Below are 22058 nucleotides of genomic sequence, written 5' to 3'. Positions count from 1 at the left end.
AGATAATGTTCTAAATGTTGAAATGCGTAATTGATAGTGTTTTTGTTTTTAAGGATATTTATTGTAGTAAATGATATTTTGGATGTTGGTTTGCTCTGCTTATTGTGTGTTATGGTATATTTTGTATGTCGGTGTTTAGGTGATAGCGAATGTCAACTACATTTGTACACGAGAAAATAAGTTGATTTGTTTACTAAAAACATTTTGTTATGCCCCAGAAACACGTATACGTTTGAAGGCAACCATTTTGTTGTTTTGAGGTCAGCCTGTAAGGACATACTAATCAATTTTATCACACAGAGGGAGGAGGGGCTCTCACCACACCACTTACACCAGTCTCCTTCATTCCGTACTATAAATATGTATCATACAAACAATAGTACAACTTTCACGCATTCTTCCAAACAATGTTAGTTAAAGATGCTCCACCGCCGACAGAGCATAAATGATATTCATCCTTTGAACAGTAATTGGTGTATATCTATGTCTAATTAACACAGAAGATAATATAAAATAATATATTTCGCCTTTGGTGCATGCGTAATCAGTACTTCATTCCATATAAGATATATTTACACTTGCTAGACTTGATCACTATACGTAAGTACTAGCCGATTTTGTTTACCATAACTGCATGGTAACATTGAACTTTAAACTTGCGTATGAAAATGTTCTATGCAACGTACAGGGGCTACTTTTTTGTTTACATTTTGACGCAACATTACGTGTATATTGATGTTTTTCATAGAATTTTGGAAAAATGTAAACAATATGTAAATGTTTTATATGTATATATGATACAAACATATTTAAAATTAACAATTGTATAAAGAAACGGGGAAAAATATCCCGACCGGGGCGACGTGCAGTGCTTTCATTTTTGTTGAAAATGATGGATGTCAAATGTAAACATTACCTCTGTGTCGGTGTCCTACGATCGAGTCTTTGGGGTTGACGGGCGTGAGACCCTCTGACTGAGCTAGGTCAGTTATAAACATATTCTCTTTTCTTTGCTCTTTGAGAATTTAATCATGTGTATTATAAAACATGCACCGCTAGTAATCCACGTGTTGACAGTTACGCGTCACCACAAATACATTGTATCTATCGAACACAAGTGAAGTTGTTCCATCTATATATGGCGATGGATCTATGCGTAGATTATATAATCACATGGCTCCGAAGTCAGACGACAATCTCAAACAAATTTAGCTACTTGAACACTGTTGTTTTGACAACTTCGGAAAACTACATTGTGTAAGCGTGCGTCAGCCTCGCCTCGCTGCACAATAACGGTCACCGAGTTCACACATGTGGCCGAGAACAAATACTTTATGTTATTACGCTATATATTAACTTTTAGCAAAATTGAATACCTATTTAAAGTTCTGATCTGATTGAATAAAATTATCTCTGAAATTTACTTTGTTTGTCATGTTTATTTTACACTAAAATATTGAACTTTTTTGTCGTCGCGGATGAATAATTCTACCTTACGTGAAGCGTCATCATTCGCTGTTCAATTGAGTAAGCTCCTCCCACTTTTGACCGACTTTTATTGAATAATTACGTCACTTTCAAATGACGATTTTATTGCATAAAATATAAATAAAAAGTCGTGTGAGTGTAAATATAGGGATTGGATTTCGTTTTTATGTTAACCATGCTTGTATGGAGCAATTCCTCTAAGAATATATTCAATATGGGGCGCTAACGCGCCCCATAGAATATATTCTTAGAGGAATTGCTCCATACAAGCATGGTTAAAATAAAAACGAAATCCAATCCCTATATATTGAATTTTTTTCGGGATGCAAATAATTATTTTTCATATTTTTAACTTGAAGTAAAATTAGAAGCTCAAACTTTTCAATGGTGGTAATGGTGTAAACTAAGTAACTTTTGTAACGAAAGAAAAACATTAAATTGTCTGCTTCTGTTTTTGATAGTGAACAAATACCATTTGTCAGCGATGGAGCATCTTTAAGTAATATAAACAATATTTATCTTAATATTTACTGGTAGAAAAATTATGATTATAAGAGTTATTGAAAGTCATGCCATGTTAAATATGTTATTGAATGTGCAGTTGTTTTTTAGTATTTGGTACATTTTTAACGTATACATGCTTTCAATTCTTGACACTGACATTAATATTAGTCTGAGTAGTTTATACAAGTATAGTAAATTTGAATGGGATTGTGCATTATTCTTTTCTATATCTGAATACACAAATATAAATATGTTCTTTATGTCTTAATACAAAATTATGTGTGATGTATCAAACACCCATTGTGTATCGTTATCCCACATTAACTCGCCTTTCTGGAAGTTCCAAAAAGAAGACTCAATCTGTTTATTGCAAATGTTATATGTTTCATTATCCCTTTTAATTATCAATATTGGATACGGTAATGCTATGAATATTCTGTTCTGTAATCTATATTGGAACCAATATGAACCTTTAATATTGCTCCCAAACTTGTGTGTAGTTTACTTCTAATCTAATCTTTACAGTGGTCTTCACATTATTCAATAGTTTGTACATACCATGGGTTCCTTTTGAGTATGACCTTTTAATGCTAGGTATAAATGGTTTATACAAATTATTACTTAACAGCATTTTGATGTTGTTACTTATACAATGATGTTGAATTGATTGACAAATTATGATAATTATTTGATGATAGTCTGAGCACGTTCTTAGAGATGCTATGCCGCTGACAGAGCATACACGTTAACGATATCCACTACCTCAACAAGAACTGATTTAATATGACTGGTTCGCCCTTTGTCAGTATAATGTGACTGGGTCGGGTGTGTTGCTTGGTGTCTTCGGCAGCATGCTTCAGTGATATAGCACTATAAAAAGGCAACATTTCCACTATACAAGAAGACACAACATGAATATACTGCAGTCTCTCAAAACACGCACCTCGCAGAACATACACGCAACACACGGCATACATGGGAGGCCGTCCTTACATGACCATAGCTGTTAATAGGACGCTAATTAATCAAACAAACATGTTTCTAACTACCACAAAAATGCATATAAAATAATAAATTTTGCTTTTGGAGGATGCACAATCAGTACATAATTTCATATAGGGCATAGCGCCGTGGATTTTTTTTTGGGACGCAAAAAATCATATTTAATATCTCTATCTTGAATTGAAATAAGAAGCTCAATCTTTGCAATGGTAATAATGGAGTAAATTAAGTAACTTTTGTAACCGATGGAAAATACTCATTCGTCTGCTTTTGCTTTGGATAGATAAAACATACCATTCGTCGGCGGTAGGGCATCTTTAAATTCTTCAAAATTAAAGAATGTATTGTAACCCTCGTGAAAGATTTTGGCCGCCAACCCTCGGCAAAATCTGTCACTCGGGTTGAGATATCCCTTTCCACTTGATAGACGCGGCTTATTTTCTTTAATAGTATTATATGTATGAGATTACAGGGTTATTGTCAAGTGCTGGCTATTTTGGAATTGGCTAACTTTCCAGTATTTAAGCGGTAGTCAACTATGGGATGGCTTATTTACGAGGTTTTTATTCATTTCGTTGCTTTAATTATCTTAATTAAGTTGTTATTTTAAAATATTTACATATCATTTTCTTTTTATAAATTTTTATCTCATTTAAGCCTTGATGTCACTATTTTTAATTTCATCGGGGTATGAAAGAAATTTTGTTTGCAAACTTTTGTAGGGATCCACTACGCGGATTCACAGTTTGAAAACAAAAATAAAATACGTTTACATCTACAGTTCCTTTGATTTTACAAAGGATATTTATTTTCATTTTGTTTTTCATTACACAACTTCATCATTCAATTGTGACGTCACCATAACGTTGGGTTTCCGCGCCATTGTCGGATTTTTTTCATCATGGTATGAACAAAATGAATCGGCCAGTCAGAAATTCAAATTTAATATGAAAATAAAGAAAAAAATAATTATTTCAAATTAACCAGTATGTATGTTTTAATTTGTTTAAAACTAGATTATCGAAACGACTACGATAAGTATCAACATTAAAAAAAATCAAATATTTGGCCTCATCATTATTACACCATACAATGTAAACAACGTAAGTATTGACCTTTCTATTGTAATGGCTAAGAAAGGTTCCTCTTTCCTTAATCCATGTATTTCGAACTCGAAATTATTGTTTATCATTGAGCTTACACCTCTACGGGTTGACTTCAATTAATTAAATATATATTCAAATCCTCCTTTTACTTCTATGTGCAACACTTGTTATTTATAGTAAAGTGTTGTAGATAAAATATTATAATTCATATAAGTTGTTTTTAAATAAGTCAAAACATCCAATCGTTTATTGTCAGCATATAAACATTTACAGCTTTCCGATAGGCATGCATATATGCATGTAAATATGCGCATTATGAATATACATAAGAGTACAATTGTACTTGTGTGTAGTAATTCTGACCAAAGATATTAGGTAGGCGAAGTGAACTATCAAATTTAACTCATAGATCAGGAAAATTTTAGAAGTATATATAGTATATACAGGTATATGGGTTTGGGGTTGCATATGCATAATATGGTCGGAAGAGGATAGGGGTAGGGTTTAATAGAAATGGCGGTGAGAAAATAGGAATGTACACCAGCACGTATTCTACTTATTGTTGGTTTAACAACCTACATACATATATGTACATAGCACACACCTCTTCATAAATGATCTGTACAGTATCGCCAAGTATGTAACATTAACTGGTTTCGTAGGTTATCAAATATTAAACAGTCTAATGGTATCTTTTCATTGTTGTAGTATTTTTATTTATTTTTATTCCGTTGCCAATCAATTATAGGTATTATATCACCACACAGGCAATTCATTATAATGTTACGAAAAAATTAATTAGCAATTACCGTCAGTGGAATATAATTGGATTAGCTTAATACCAGGCCGAAGTCATGGTACCACACAGAGTGCAGGCTAATCAATTATCCTCGATACATGTTCTGTGTTATTGCAACCAATACAGAGAATGCTCTGATCAAAGTGATGAGGCCCTACAATTCGATATTGCTATTCCTTGTGATATTACAAATTAAAGTTAATATCTCCTCATACAATACGATATTGCTGTACTGTGCGGTATAACAAATTAAAGTTTATATCTCCTCATACGATTCGATATTGCTGTACTGTGCGATATTACAAATTAAAGTTAATATCTCCTCATACGACTCGATATTGCTGTACTGTGCGATATTACAAATTAAAGTTAATATCTCCTCATACGATTCGAAATTGCTGTACTGTGCGGTATTACAAATTAAAGTTAAAATATCCTCGTATAATTCGATATTGCTGTACTGTGCAGTATTACAAATTAAGTTAATATCCCATCACACAATTCCATGTTATGGTTTTCGACTGCCTTGTTGAAGATAATTAAATTGTGTATTATTAACAGGATCTGCACTATGTAAGAAATCGTTCAAGGGTTATTCCACACAAAACATCGGTTGGACCTCTTTGAACTTCAGTCAGTAATGACTTTTCACGGATAGATCCCTAAATCTTATAGTAAAAAAACGCTTGACAGAATGCAATGACTTGGATTAAATAACAGTATTATACCCGGGTTCTTAATAAAAAAAACAAAAACATAATTGTCAGACCAGGAAGTGGTAGAACTTTTTTTACTATATTTGGTATCGACGTGTGTACCGTTACGTGCAACGAGGTGTCAATTACAAAACCAGAACAATCTAAGTTCATTATGTATGTACTTTAACAAAACATTATAACAGATACTGTTTGTTAACTCAACGTGACTAGACCTTTGCTCGTCCATGTGGTCCATAGTTTGCATGATTGTAATCATTGACCATAGACAGAACAACTATTTATAGAACATCAATAAATTGGGTTACAATAAACATGAACAATCCTTTGATGGGTGAGTGGCTAGTTATTCTTCTAACGTTTACTATTATATATTATGTATAATACTACCTCTCAAGCAAATCCATTATCCCAGCAGTTGTTTAAGACATAATGAGACTGTATTGGGTATTTAATAATTTAACGTAAATAGCGTCATCTCCAACTCATTTCCATTAACGTGCATGATAACGAGCTTTTAAATGACACAAAATACAGGTTACAATTTCATAGTATGTTGATTCTAAATCAAGAATCAAGAAAATCAATGAGAAAAGAGCAAAACTGAATAGAACAGTTTGAAATTAGTATCATAGATAAATTTCATTTTAGTTTAATATATTGCATCGACATCGAATCTCACAAAATATATCATATGACCCAGATCTGAAGTAAATATCGCTGTTTCTATATTACTCCATAACAGATTATAACTTTAAAATATTCCTAAACCGAAACATATGATACAGTTAATAGTTATTAAGTACATGCCATATATCAATAAAGAACAAAATATTTCATTTCAAACAAATAGATAGCATTTTCTATATAATTGAATATTATGTAAATAAAATTGACATACAGTATTGTACTTGCCTTGAAAGGACATTGTCAGAAAGATGGAGTGAGAGATGTGGAGAGAGAGAGAAAGAAAGACAGAGAGAGTAAGTTTGAGTGCTAGACAAAAAGACGGATACTCATATAATATAATGTGAATTACCTGAACTGTAATGGATAAAGTATGGCAATGATCACGCATGTAAATTATGTAATTACAACATTGAAATGTTAAGAATAGGAATGTCAAGAAAGATGTATATGATGTGACAGCTACTGCTGTACTAAAATGTTGTTCAAGATTGTATTATAATTACTTTCATTTCCAATCAGACGATATGACACGATGCATTAAAAACGTTTATTTTCAATATCAAATAGGTAGACATACAAATATACAATAGTGAGCGTCGTTTATTGTGATAAGCATTACAAACCAATGTGAATGAATATCAGACAAACACCGATTGGTAGGAATATAATAGTGAGCAGAATTCAAAACGGATTGAGACTATAAAATTATACAGACAAACCAGAAGCATCCCCGATGATACAGAGGTCATTTTTCTGTCGTTATATCCATGTCATAGTCAAACTAAATGCAGATCATAAGAGGATAACCAATCAAAGACCTGCAGAGACTTCCTTTTTGAAGAGTACAGAGAAAGCAACGCATAAGTTCAAAGTCACAAGTCCACCACAACGTATGTTATATTTCTTTTGAGGTACATGTATATCAAAGGACACAAACTACCTGCCCATTTGTTGTCACATACAGTAATTTCAGTTCTGGTATGACCTAGTCCGGGGATGGATATAACAACAGTGAGAGTAACCATTAGAATATCGAGGGTGAACTAGATTTTTATCAATATATATAGGTTTTTTATAATAATTAATGAATTTTTTAAGCAAATAAAAAAATAAATTTGACATATTTGAATATCTTCATCTTTCTCCTGTATAAATTGTTTAGTGAGAGAAGTAAGATGTCGTTGTTTTCTTCAAATGACGCATAGTTTTATTTCACAAATAGAAACAGCATTCGATTTAACTGACAATCAAAACGTAAGTAAGGGATCAACTTTCCAATCTAACTACATCTAATATCAGCAACATTTATCTCGTATGAGATGTTTCCAGATGTTTATTTATCTATTTACTAGTTCGGTAAGGCAAAGTACACATACTACTTTTTAAAAAGGTAATAGATTACTAAATGTCATTATTTACAACAAAATCTCATAAAATATCTTAAAATGAGACCTACTTAGGCCAAAAAAACATATGTATGTTTCAGGTTGCATGACTGAAAAAATATGATAGGTCGGTAGGATTTTTTTTAAACTTGATTTCTACTAAGTTATATCATTTAGACTATAATGGGCAGACTAGAAGTCTTTCACTTCTCATAATTGTGGTACAACGTATCTACAATGTAATATCTTTAACGTTTAATGCAGGTTAGAAGTAATCTATTCCTCATAATTTGACTTATCTTGATACTTAAAGCAAGTGTAAAAATCCAAAAATGAAATCAAACTTTTTGTTGTTATGTTGCTAGGTATGGTTTAAAAGCTAGGCTCGGAAGTAAAACAAAGGGCAGATAGGGGTACCTGGAACATACATATTTTGGCCCTATACTACCTTATTGTCATCGAGCATTAACCAATTCAGCGTTACGTGAATATCGTCAGAATAACTTTTTATTGCGAGATGATAACCATATATATATTATCTTGTTATGCCGTCATTTACGCCATTAAAACGTGATGAAGTCCACCTTTCTATGGGAGAACAATCAACACTTTACGTGTCCGTCTGGCGATGATTGTAGAACCCTCAATCGATATATAATAAATGTCATAGCCGTAGGAGGTACAAATTGAATTGATAGAATGAAATATTTGGTAACATATCAATTAGCAATAAGTAGTCCTTCCACCGGCAGTTTATAAAGTCTTTATCCATATTTAGCAATTATAATGTAGTTTAGTTTTTTCCCCTATTTCATGAACCCTGTAACCTACAAGATACACGCAACGCTTTGTCCCCTTGAAATATTAGCAAATATTTTGCTGTCGAAAGTTTAACATAATATACGTATATATTAATGTCAGGTCATCTAACTTATTTGATGAGCACGATGTTTGTTAGAAAAATGATAGGCACGATTATATGTTAGTAAACAAAACTCTAAACCACTCCCAGCAGTTTCATTCTATAACGTAAAGACAATATTCCTACGAGAAATGTGTTATCGTAGTTCTATACTTAGTTATAACACCTACCCATACTTCTTTAATGTGTAGACCTCAAACATAATCAAGAATATTAATCATAATTGTTTTTCCATTCTGCTCTGGTCAAACAAAACTGGCAGATATATCTTTTTCGTCACAAATACAGTCACTGTTTATTTTATCGTCAATATTATACCTGTAATGACAATCATCACTTTCACAAACCCAATCCTTTTCACTTTTTATGTATTCCGATTTTCCATCCTTTTCATTGTTCACAATTTGAAGTCCTTCAATCTTTTCACTGTCCATATTTTCTAGTCTTTCATCAGTTTGAATGTTTCCATAATCTGATCCCTCTTCGGTAGAATGACCGATCGTCAGGTCGTCGGCTATAGAATCACAGTCAGACCTATTTTCACTATTTGAATGGCAATCGTCTGCCTTCCGGATTATTTTACTGGTAGACGTCACTGAAACATCACTGGGAGTTGCAGATAAACTACGGGCTATATTTTCTGCAACTACGTCTCGATCAAAACCACTGTTGTGGTAGGTCTCGCTGACAGTACGACTTGACATACGGTTTTTGGACGAGGAATATGAGGGTTGACTTCGTGAAGTACTGCCTGTGTATTTGGATCCTGGTCGGCGCCGGTGTTTTCGCTTTTTGAAGTTTGTCCTGTTCAGGTATAAAATCAAACACCCCTGAGAAGCATTTATGATTGTCACAATGAAAGAAAACGGGGACACCGGAAGGAATCCGTCAATAATCTGTAAGATCCAAGTTAATCCACTTAGAAAGAACAGTTTGAAAAACAATTCCAAATTAAAGAAACTATCTTTGTTCGCTGCCTTGCCTTTTATAAGCTGTCTGCATTTCAGAGTTTCCTTTCGGATATACCAATACGTGATTCCAAAGAACACTGCGTTCCATACACAGACCAGTATGACGGGTACAATAAATGCCAACACCTTCCCGGTTAGGTAGGTAATGAAGCAGCTGTCTCCGCCGTATCCAATGGATGCTCCTCCGGTTATGGCTGCCGTCAGACATATATTTACAATCACGACTGATAGAGAGAAAATTATGGCGGACCTGAAATACCGACCGAGATCTCGGTACCTATTATCGTCGTCCGTAAAAAAATCATCAGACACAAACAGACGATACGCATGTAATGTTCCTACCGCCGTCCATGCGAAATATAACAGCCATATCAAGTGCATCAGTATCCCTAATGCGGTACACGCGGGTTTGTTGTGTGTCGATGTAAACGTTTGGCCTATAAACGTCAACTGCACTAAAAACAGGGTCATCATAAGAACGACAGTGTTTAATCCGGGTAAAGTTCTGAGATAGTCGAACCTTAAATACGGAATGAGTGCCAGTAGGAGGCAGAGCATAGATACACACTTTAAAACAAGGGTTACTATATACAATGCCGTCTCCATTTGATCATCGGTAATATTTTCGAGATTTCTTGTTGGCAATTTACCCTCGCATATCCTCACACGACCGTTTGACATCAATTCGAATTCAGGGTATTTCACAACTTTGTCAATGCCGACAAAATTCATGGTGATCCCATTCTCGTCGATCAGATATTCGTCTACGTTTAAATGAACTTGTCTGCACTGGAGAAGTTCACTAACCTCAGACCTACGATATGCCATATGAGGGCCGGAGAGAGAACCTTTAGTTTTTCGGTAATAGCACTGATTTTCTAAACCGGCTTTGCCTATCAGTATTGGCAACGTTAACGCTTTTGGGTTTTCCGATATTGTGAATGAAATTGTCTTCTTCAAAAACGAAACATCCATTGTTTGACCCGGAAGCTCAATAAGTCTCCTTTCTGTTTCAAATCGATTGACGTATTCCGATCTGATTTCAAAGTGAGCGGAAAACATTATTTCTATATCTGCGCCTAGGAAAATAACTGACGAGCGATTCGGGCAGGGTGTGTCTGATAGCGTTAGAAATGAAGACATTGTGAAGTTACCGTAGCTGACGTTAAGGCGTCCAGAGAGGTGTCGGTGTACGAGGTTCGGCATGGCCTCCATTAGGTCGGTCAGGATGATGTTACTGTGGTTGATCCTCCCGTACACACTAAGAGACAGGGCGTAGGCGAGATTCGTAGTTCTCCGCAGTAATGGCAGACAGGTGAGATTATACAGATGCCGACCAGGGCTACACCGTAAATCTCGACATTTGTTCTGTGTACAAAATAATAGTGACATTATTCGTGGAAAAAGGTGAACACAGAGATTTAAAAATGGAAATTAAAGAATTTAGTATCTAAGTGATATAGTAGTATTTTCAAAAGCTAGAAATGCTCGATAATGTACAAGTCAAAAAATGTTTTAATAACTTCCAAATCATAGGTTACAATGATTAATTTTCAGTAAACTTTGTATGAAAAATAAATGTTTGATAAATATGGATACGAATGAATAATATATTCTAACTTTGTGCTTGCAATGTGCAAAATTGAATTTATCAATAAGAAGTTATATCACCCGAGGCCAGATCATTGGATCACTTCTTCAAATTAATAAATTGTGTATTTTTATCACTAAAAATAAGCATAGATGTATCAACATTCAAAGCAAACAAGGCAACGTAGTTACTCGAAGCAAACATGGTGAAATCAAGACTAGAAAATTTATGGTGACATCAAGACTAGAAACAAACATGATGGTATTGAGACAAGAAAACAAACATGTGGCATTAAGACTAGAAACAAACATGGAGGCATTAAGACAAGTAACAAACAATGTGGCATTAAGACTAGAAACAAACATGGCGACATCAAGACTAGAAACAAACATAGCTACATCAAAACTAGACACAAACATGGTGACATCAAGACTAGAAACAAACATGGCGACATCAAGACTAGAAACAAACATGATGACATCAAGACTAGACACAAACATAGCGACATCAAGACTAGACACAAACATGGCGACATCAAGACTAGACACAAACATGGCGACATCAAGACTAGACACAAACATGGCGACATCAAGACTAGAAACAAACATGATGACATCAAGACTAGACACAAACATGGCGACATCAAGACTAGACACAAACATGGCGACATCAAGACTAGACACAAACATGGCGACATCAAGACTAGACACAAACATGGCGACATCAAGACTAGACACAAACATGGTGACATCAATACTAGACACAAACATGGCGACATCAAGACTAGACACAAACATGGCTACATCAATACTAGACACAGACATAGCGATATCAAGACTAGACACAAACATGGTGACATCAAGACTAGACACAAACATGGCGACATCAAGACTAGACACAAACATGGCGACATCAAGACTAGACACAAACATGGTGACATCAAGACTAGACACAAACATAGCGACATCAAGACTAGACACAAACATGGCGACATCAAGACTAGACACAAACATGGCGACATCAAGACTAGACACAAACATGGCGACATCAAGACTAGACACAAACATGGTGACATCAAGACTAGACACAAACATGGCGACATCAAAACTAGACACAAACATGGCAACATCAAGACTCAAACATGTGGCATTAAGACTAGAAACAAACATGGAGGCATTAAGACAAGAAACAAACATGGTGACATTAAGACTAGACACAAACATAGCGACATCAAGACTAGACACAAACATGGCGACATCAAGACTAGACACAAACATGGCGACATCAAGACTAGACACAAACATGGTGACATCAAGACTAGACACAAACATAGCGACATCAAGACTAGACACAAACATGGCGACATCAAGACTAGACACAAACATGGCAACATCAAGACTAGACACAAACATGGCGACATCAAGACTAGACACAAACATGGTGACATCAAGACTAGACACAAACATGGCGACATCAAAACTAGACACAAACATGGCAACATCAAGACTAGACACAAACATGGCGACATCAAGACTAGAAACAAACATGATGACATCAAGACTAGACACAAACATGGCGACATCAAGACTAGACACAAACATGGCGACATCAAGACTAGACACAAACATGGTGACATCAAGACTAGACATAAACATGGTGACATCAAGACTAGACATAAACATGGTCACATCAAGACTAGACACAAACATGGTGACATCAAGACTAGACACAAACATGGTGACATCAAGACTAGACACAAACATGGTGACATCAAGACTAGACACAAACATGGCAACATCAAGACTAGACACAAACATGGTGACATCAAGACTAGACACAAACATGGTGACATAGATATCATCGTGATTTGAAATATGACCTACCTTCCAAACATCGTGTATCTGATGATGCTGACATCTACCGCTGCTATCATCCTCATACTCTTCAGTTTGTTCGTTATAAGTAGTGAAGAAGCTACGAATAGTCCGTCTTGGAGCTGTGTGGGTCACTAAAGAGGGAAATACATTCACAGTTCCCACAGCCATAGCATTGCCGGTGAAACTTCGTGTCCAGGTGGGATCGTTACATCTCTGACAGAGGCCATTTTTGTAGGGTGACGTCTGCTGAAGGACAGGGTAAGATCTACATGCGGTATCTAGACCCGGCTCGCGATTTCTCCACTGTCCCGTCATATTACATGTTCGAAACACAGCTGGAAATGGGGACATAGGATTACAAATATTACAGAAGATATTTGCAGAACTTTGTAAACGTGGAAAAAAGTCAATATTTTCACATGCCCATCGTACATCTCGGTCGTCCTCAGTCCACAGATTGACCTTGTTACACTGGCCTCTATGAGCGTCGCACGTGTACGGCACAGTCGCGGGGATGTACTGGACTGTACAGCCTGAGTCTACAGCACGTGATACAATACGGTCCACTGATATCTCATTTTGAATTGGAACAGGTAGCAGACACACCAGTCTGAGCGTGTAAAACTGTATCTTAGTCAGGAATACATCAAAGGGATCGGACATGTTCTTGTTCAAATGACACACTGCACAAAATAAATTTCGAAAAACCAATCGTGAAGTTCTACTCTCAACAGGAATTAACTGGTTATTCGATATTACGTCATTACTTTGGCAGAGATATCGTATGACGTCGTTACTGAACTCTGACGGACAGTCGTTGATCACGAGTAATTTAGTAGCGTCACGTTTAGAAAAAATATCTGAAATGCCAAAAGGTTCGATACATTTGGTACGAAGGAGTGCTACATCCGGGCAACATATATCGGTGTCACTAAATACGCACATGACGTTACATGAACAGTTGACTGGCGTCTCGGTATATGTGACGTTTAACAGTGAGGAAGTACAAACATCGTAAGATCCAGTGCTCAGATACATGTTATACAATAGGTTTGTGACATTAACCGTAACTCCGTTAATGTCGATTTCTCCGTCGTTCGACAGAACCTGTTCTAACCGACTTTTCACCACCGTATTTGATGCGTTGATTTTACCCTGTTGCTTGAGTGATTCCACGATGAAATCTAAATCCATAGTCTGAAGAGTGACGTCATACTGTTGGGCGGGATTAAAATTCCAGTCAGCGACCGTTTTGTACGTCAGTTTAATGGTACCGTCGGTGAGGTCCAGTATGGACGGGTCGGAGTCGTCATGATTACACATACGACAAAACCAGTTTTTGTAAGGCTGTTCACTCGGTGAAACACGATAATGGTGACAAGCGTCTCTAAGACCCTGATCTAAAACGCGCCATTTTCCTGTAACGTTACACGTCGATATTACGTCGCGGTTTCTAACCTCGCTCGGGTTACACATATAACAGAATATATTAGAATGTGTGAGAGAATGTCTACCCATTTCGGGGCCTACATGTGTCTTAGCACAGAGATTATCCACATCGACGTTATATGTATCCCAAAATCCTGTGACATTGCACTCACTAATAACAGCTTCCGTTGTTGGTTTATAACTCGTCATTAAATCCTGTGTATACGTCACAGTACAGTTCGCAGTGTGTAATGTAGACTCGATTTCCTCAAACGTCGAACAGTAATTCAGATCGTAAAAGTGTTCACATTTGATATCCAGGTACCAATCCCTAGTGACGTCATGTCCGTTGCAATGAGCAAAACACGCGCTTCGAAACGGTAGACTAAACGGCCCAGCGAAGACGGGTACATTGCTGAAATGGTCGGCTAATCTCGGGCCTACGTCACATGACGTGTCTTTGTTAGGACAGGACGACACCATTCGTTGGTATATGTCCTGTGATGTACCGTTCATGGCTGTGAATATGTTGGTTTTAACTTCGAGTAAATCCGGGAAAGTTAGATACACATCCGGACAGCAGTTCCTTTTTAACCAGCAGTCGCTATCACAACGACAGTCTGGACAACTGGAGTGAGGGGTGTAAATCCTCTCCGGTTTGATGTTTAATATAGACGTGTCACACAACATCATACCGCACACACTTACGTATTCCTCTAAAATCTTCTCCTTGTCTATTATTTCAACTGCTGACACAGTGGTTATCAATACCAAACATACCGTAGTCACCGTAAATACAGGCATGTTCATCGTCCAGTGGCTGTCAACAAAAATTAGATTATAAAAACCAGTCTTTCTCAGGACAAAAATATATATTAAGTGAAATAGAGTTCGTAAAGTATGACATCAGAAATAGAGTAATATCGGACCACCGTAGGTGTGGAGTGTTACAAAAATCTAAAGTTTTTAGCAATAAATATGATAACTTAAACTTAATTGATATGTAAATGTATATCTATCCAGACATATAGAAATATACGATTAATATATATGTAACAGAACTACATGTACAATGAAGTTCAGACGAGACCATGATGATACACAAACATCCCAAACAATATAATTAAAGGCCCAATAAAAGTAGTAACTGTTCATTTTTTTTCACAAACTTATACCATGATCGCACATCGAACTATGACCTACAATAGAATAAAGATGAAGGTGTATATTATAACATAATTCGATCCGTGCAGATAAACTTATGATATCGAACGGACAAAAATAGTCTTGTAAACATATCTGCCATCTTGTAACAGTCGCATTTGCAAAACCGATAATTAACAAAACGTTTCGTATATATAGGTCCACAGGGACCTGGCACAAATATACTAAAAAGAGAAACAAACATGTTAGCGGCTGTAGAAAATATGCAGGCCTATACACGGGGACCTGGCACGAATTTCTAACCAACAGTATATTTATGTATTGTAGTATCAAGGATATGAACTTTACAGTATAGAAAAACAGATATATTTTGAATCTGAGTTTGTTTGTTTTTTTTTTTTTTTTATAAGCGGACTGAATATGTAAGTGACGCATATCTCACCTTAAAGAGAAACAATTGATACTATAATACATATGGTTAGAAATTCGTGCCAGGTTCCTGTGTATAGGCCTACACATTTTCTACAGCTGCTAACATGTTTGTTTCTGTTTTTAAGAACGTTTTGAATATCGGCCTAAAGCCTAAATAGATCGTATTAAGTAATATTTTCCGGAAATCGGGAGTTACCGTGAACTTCTTTGTATTGTTTTGGTGTGTATTTATTGTGGGACACATAAATTATTTCCATTTTTTTTTTCATTTTTTCCCCAAAACTTCACAATTGGTCTCATTAACATTTTTACTGGCTTAAGTCAACATTGAACATTTTATGCAGAGAGAACGTGGTAATTTTCTTGTAAATGTTTGAGATTACAAAAAAAAAACCTGGAGCATCTTTCAGTATATTGTGTCATTAAAATACAGATCCCTATACTCACTTCGTTCCATAGAAGATCATATAGATGCGTGTTTCTCACCACAAACGCATAAATAGTAGAAAAATATTGCAAATATTTTGATAAAAATCCTCACGTAATTGAATAAATATATCCTTTCTGTTTTTCAATTAAAAAGATTAGTATTGCGCTTATATTATTTTACTGTTCAACGCTTTTCCCAATGAAATTCCGGCGTGACGTAAAAGTGATCGAACATTGTGCGTTATGTCTCACAGGGATCTGAGAATTAGTTACAGATTATATAATCATGGACCCACCAGAGTGCCCAAGACCATTTTTAGACGTTTAAGAGGTCTAGATTAAAAAACTATGAAAATCATACCCTACATGGTACTATATACGAGAAGGGTGGAAAGCCTTAGACTCCAAATTTCTAACCCGTCATTAAGACGATATAAGCCCCATTATGACAAACATCTTGAATCCATCTATTTAAAAATGCATACTGGTTTCGTGGCTGATATAATATGCATGAGCGAGGTTTCGGCTTCAATCTCATTGGCCGGCTATAAAAGTCTCTCTTCTCAGGACGTTGTAATCTATATTTTGAGTTCGCCGTTACTATTCAAACATATACATCTGTGGACTTATTTTAGCCGACCAATGAGATTGCAGCCGAAGCCTCGCTCATGCATATTATGTCAGCCACGAATAATAATCTAGACCTCTTAAACGTCTGAAAATGGTCTTAGGGCACTCTGGTGGGTCCATGATTATATAATCTGTAACTAATTCTCAGATCCCTGTGTTATGTCTTAGCATTCTTGTGCTCTTTGGGCGAGATGACTACATACTCAAAAATAATTCTGACAGCTTTTTCAAACCATTTCGTCCCCTGAAATTCACTTTAAAATATTCTGGAGGCAGCAATTTTATTGGCCATTTCTAAAGGTCACCAGAACTTAACCGCTAATGGGAAATTGTCATATCATATTATAAAATGGAGTGATAATAAGGATCTGAACAGTAATCAGATTGTATCAGCAAGACGGTACAAGAGCCGATAGAAGAGCGTATACAACATAATGGAAGATCTATACACAACAATCTGAGTGTACTATAAATGAATCGTGAAGCAATTTATGCTGAGAGTACTGTCACAGGCCTAGAGTGAATGGCAATGAGGAGACGACACCGTAATTCTGTTACTGAATCTTTTATTCACTATAATTTAGCACTGTCTTTCCTGTTCTATTACCAAAGAATTATCCACGATACATAAATCCAAGAATATACATTACAAACGAAAGTCCTTAGTATAGTATAGGTAATACTAATCATCCATTATGATAACGATACGTTGTCCAAATTAACTACAGTATTTTACATGAGACGGTCACTACTGTGATCCGAAATCGGACATCATTTTCTTGAACATTCTTATTTATACAAGATTAACGCAATTGACAACATATAGCATAGAACTATTTCAATTGGTCAAACAACCAATTAAGTGTGAGTGGTTAACCCTGTACCGTTTACCCATAGAGCTGGACAAGTCTAAACAATTAATCCGTCTGGCAGGTTTAACTCATATTCTTAATTACCCCTAAAACCAACTCTAACACTACGAGTGTACACAACAGCTCTAATTACTATGAATGTGCGAACACTTCTCATCTGTCAGCGTTTAATCTCTTCAACTCTACTTCCCACAAAATACCGGATTGATCTACCTTCATGAAGTATGTTTTAATTGTTTATCACTAACTCATTATTTTATAATATCGCACAAATAAATGAAACCTAAATGTGACCCTTGTCACAATATACTCATAATTTTGTGTTACATATATATCAAATTTAAACTTCTATGAAAACCTTACGCCGTTATTTCAGCAAATCAGGAGCGACGTTAAAACGGCGTCGCCATTTTTTCCTTTATGGGCTTATAAAGTAAACTTTAAACCTACTAAAATGCTCGATACAAGCAAAATCGAATTATCGCTGAATATTAATACAAAAAATAAATGTTTCTACCATCAAAATGATGTATTCTAGCCTTTTTCAAAAGGGTTTTGTTGCTTCTTATTTTCTTGTATTTTGTCTTATTTCTTTATTTACTAATTCTTTATATGATATCGAATGTACATGTATGGCGTTATAGGTGCATGTAAACTGACAAATTACAGATTGTTTTGAATGATTGAAAAATAATATTAAGTTATAAAAAAATCCGTTTAATATCGATTCCCATTTTAATGTAATGCTACAAATTTAAAAGAAAATTCTTTTTGTCAAATTGCGAAAAAACAATGAAATGACGCTGGAGCTAAAGTTGGGGACACATCATCAACTTACGATTTCAAAATTTCTTTCAAATTACATTTTCAATTAAAAATACCTTCAAATATATATTGTTGATATAGCGGCCATACCTAAAATCTTCAAGTAAAAAGTCATCGATATTACTGGCAGGGCTATTAAAACGTACTATCAATTTACCTGTTTTCATCACAGGGGGCCATGAATGTTGTCATTCATTTTTGTATTTGCTGATGAGTATATATGACAGTCATGTGATTTTTTTTCCAAAAATACCAGATTGACAAATTATTAAAAAATCGGATTTACTATAAAACAGAGAAAGGACGACAGTCGCCATATTGGATTTTTACCCCCCTCGATTAAAGTTATTTTTTCACAATAGTACAAGAGTCATGTCACGCATCAGTCCTCCGATAATCATATCACACACATACCATGCAAAAGCATATAAACGATGTCTATATAGTCAAACGCAATAGTTTAATCCAAAATTACCGGCGCTTTCTGCCTTGTGACATCGAAAGCAACGTCCTAGTAAAGAGCGACTAGAGTGACTTCCCCTGCAGTGTAATTCAATGGGTTTAATCAGAGATATTCCGATACGTTTGTTTTCGCGGAAAATTTGAATATTAAAACGTATCGGAATACCTCTGACTAAACCCATTGAATGACATTGCAGGGGAAGTCACTCTAATCGCTCTTCACTAGAACGTTGCTTTCGATGTCACAAGTCAGAAAGCGCCGGTAATTTTGGATTAAAATATTGCGTTTGACTATATAGACATCGTTTATGTGCTTTTGCATGGTATGTGTGTATTTATGGATTATCGGAGGACTGATGCGTGACTATGACTCTAGGAAAAAAGGTATACTATTGTGAAAAAATTAACTTTAATCGAGGTGGGGGTAAAACATCCAATATGGCGACTGTCGTCCCTTTCTCTGTTTTATAGTAAATATCCCGATTTAAAAAAAAAAATCAAATCTGGTATTTTTGCAAAAAAAAATCACATGACTGTCATATATACTCATCAGCCCATCCACCAAATACAAAAAAATGTATGACAATATCCATTTTCATTGAATTTACCTGTTTTCATTTTTATTTTCAGAAATCCAACACTTTCCTCCAAACAAAGGCTATATATGGTATATACTTAATATATATATATGTATTCAAAACATACACTATATAGCTATGTATTTGCTTAATTCCTGGTTGTACATTGTAAGTGAAGTAGACCATATAAGTCATAATAATTACATGTAAGTCTCATTTCAACATAATAAAGCCAAATCTATTTCAAACGAAGAGAATTAGCCTTGAATTTGTGACCCACACATTTAACTTGCTTAAAGTTGTATTTTGTTTTTAGAAATCCTATATATTCATCTCTGCCTATTTCTAATCACTGGTTAAATCGTCGCACATTGTAACTACATAAGCGTACTATGCTTTTATTATATAATATGTTTGTATGCTGTTTCAATAATCGATAGACCGTACAATACGTAGATATGAAAAGAGAAAAGTTCATTAATTTGATGATAATATATAGATACAACATACCCGATATCACTGACAGTGAGTTGTGTTTACTCTCCGGGCCCAGTACTAGTGTTATAACGGTGATCTTGGCACCACATGTCACCTACAATGAGCCATTGCACGGATCTTCAAAAACTGCGCAGTACAGTAGTCACATGCATGTACAGGTGATTTGGATTTTGTAATTAGGAATTTACCTACTGTTGAGCATGTAAGATTGAATAGGACGCCAGGTATGTCTGATTGCATGTCGAGCCAAACTTCCTTGTTTAGAGACAATGATGAGGTACGAACACGCTCCATGGGTTATAATTTAATACAGTGATCGTATCTCGCCGCACCTAAACAAAAGCGGCAGACGGTAGTATCGCTCACCGGTATACCCGTGCACCCGCAATACTGTTCTTTACGATACGGTATTGAAAAGGAAGATCATATACGAGTGGCCACGGGGATCTGAGGATTAGTTACAGTTTATTTAAGTAATGTACTTTCAGTTGACAACTGTATATGGGAGACTGATGTCTGATAAATGTATATGTTTTTGGTAACAATCCATCTCAATAAAGCTAGAATTTGTATACATGTATATCATATGACTACACTAAAACCAATCCCGTTACACATGTATATCATATGACTACACAGATTATGATCGTCAAGGACTGGCCCTGCAGGTAGGGCGTTAGAAATGTACCTGCTGCCCCTATTGCATGATCGTAAAAGGCGACTAAATTTAGGATCTTATCTTTTCTATTCTTCCTAACTGACTTTATCCTTCCTAATGCCTCCCTTGGCACCGCCTCACTTTTGGCCTTGAGTTGAGCGTTCGCCCCTGTGAGGAAGGCTCTGGGTTCTGTACCCTGGCCGAGACACACCAAAGTCTGTAAAAGTGGTAGTTTCTGCTCCTGCTTAGCGCTCAGCAAAAAGGGAGTAGGACGACTGGTTCGCCCGTTGTCAGTATAATGTGACCGGGTGGGGTGTGTTGCTTGGTGTCTTCGGCGGCATGCTTCAGTGATATAGCACTATAAAAAGGGCAACAGTTCCACTATACAAGAAGTCACAACATGAATATACCGCAGTCTCCCAAAACACGCACCTCGCACAACATACACGCAACACACCGCATACATGGGAGGCCGTCCTTACATGACCATAGCTGTTAATAGGACGTTAATTAATCAAACAAACAAACACAGATTATGATCGTCAAGGACTGAACAGCCATTTCAGCCACAGGGACTGAAAATCAGTTACAATTTATATTAATTTGGACCCACCAGTATGCATATTGAAGATTGCCATTTTTAGACGATTTAGGGGTCTTGATCAAAATTCGGTTAAATTCATATTCTACTACATGCTCCTCGAAACAAACATTCTATCAAACCTAGTTTTAACGACTAAAAAAATCATATTTCTAGTAAGACTTCACAAAAAATGTTACTACCGTGGAAAGCGCGATAATTAAGTTTCCTTTCCAAATAACCCTACACTACTAGTACTAAACATTAATACTTGTATGACGATGCCAGCCCTACTTCAACAAAAATGTCATAAACATGTTGACGTCCTCAATCGGGCTTTGGGAATCCAAAATGGGGCCACTTTCTCAATGCACTAGGCACGTATTTTACCAGGTTCTGTGCTTCTGGTGTGTGGGTTACACCAAAGGTAAATTACGAGATGTACCGAAAG

At 35.8% G+C, this 22058-nt stretch overlaps 1 protein-coding gene across 1 annotated transcript; it reads right to left on the bottom strand.

Moving 5' to 3' along the window:
• Positions 1 to 6840: 6840 nt before the first annotated feature.
• Positions 6841 to 20648, bottom strand: LOC138317786 (uncharacterized). Its single transcript, XM_069259676.1, has 3 exons — positions 20382 to 20648; positions 13058 to 15299; positions 6841 to 10951 (listed from the first exon to the last, which is right to left on the bottom strand). Exons 2-3 carry the CDS (start codon positions 15287 to 15289, stop codon positions 8858 to 8860), a joined length of 4326 nt encoding a protein of 1441 aa, XP_069115777.1. The 5' UTR covers positions 15290 to 15299; positions 20382 to 20648; the 3' UTR covers positions 6841 to 8857.
• Between the last annotated feature and the right edge of the window lie 1410 nt (positions 20649 to 22058).

This window comes from Argopecten irradians, chromosome 3, assembly GCF_041381155.1.
Source record: "Argopecten irradians isolate NY chromosome 3, Ai_NY, whole genome shotgun sequence".
In the NCBI taxonomy this organism is placed as follows: domain Eukaryota; kingdom Metazoa; phylum Mollusca; class Bivalvia; order Pectinida; family Pectinidae; genus Argopecten; species Argopecten irradians.
The sequence above is the reverse complement of the archived record's forward strand: the minus strand, read 5'-3'. Positions and strand labels throughout refer to the sequence as shown.

Excerpts from the sequence above, each read along its gene's own strand:
- LOC138317786 (XM_069259676.1), bottom strand. The coding sequence starts at position 15,289 with ATGAACATGCCTGTATTTACGGTGACTACGGTATGTTTGGTATTGATA. Across the intron at positions 10,952-13,057 it reads AGATACACGATGTTTGGAAG|AACAAATGTCGAGATTTACG; the intron begins GTAGGTCATATT and ends TTTTGTACACAG.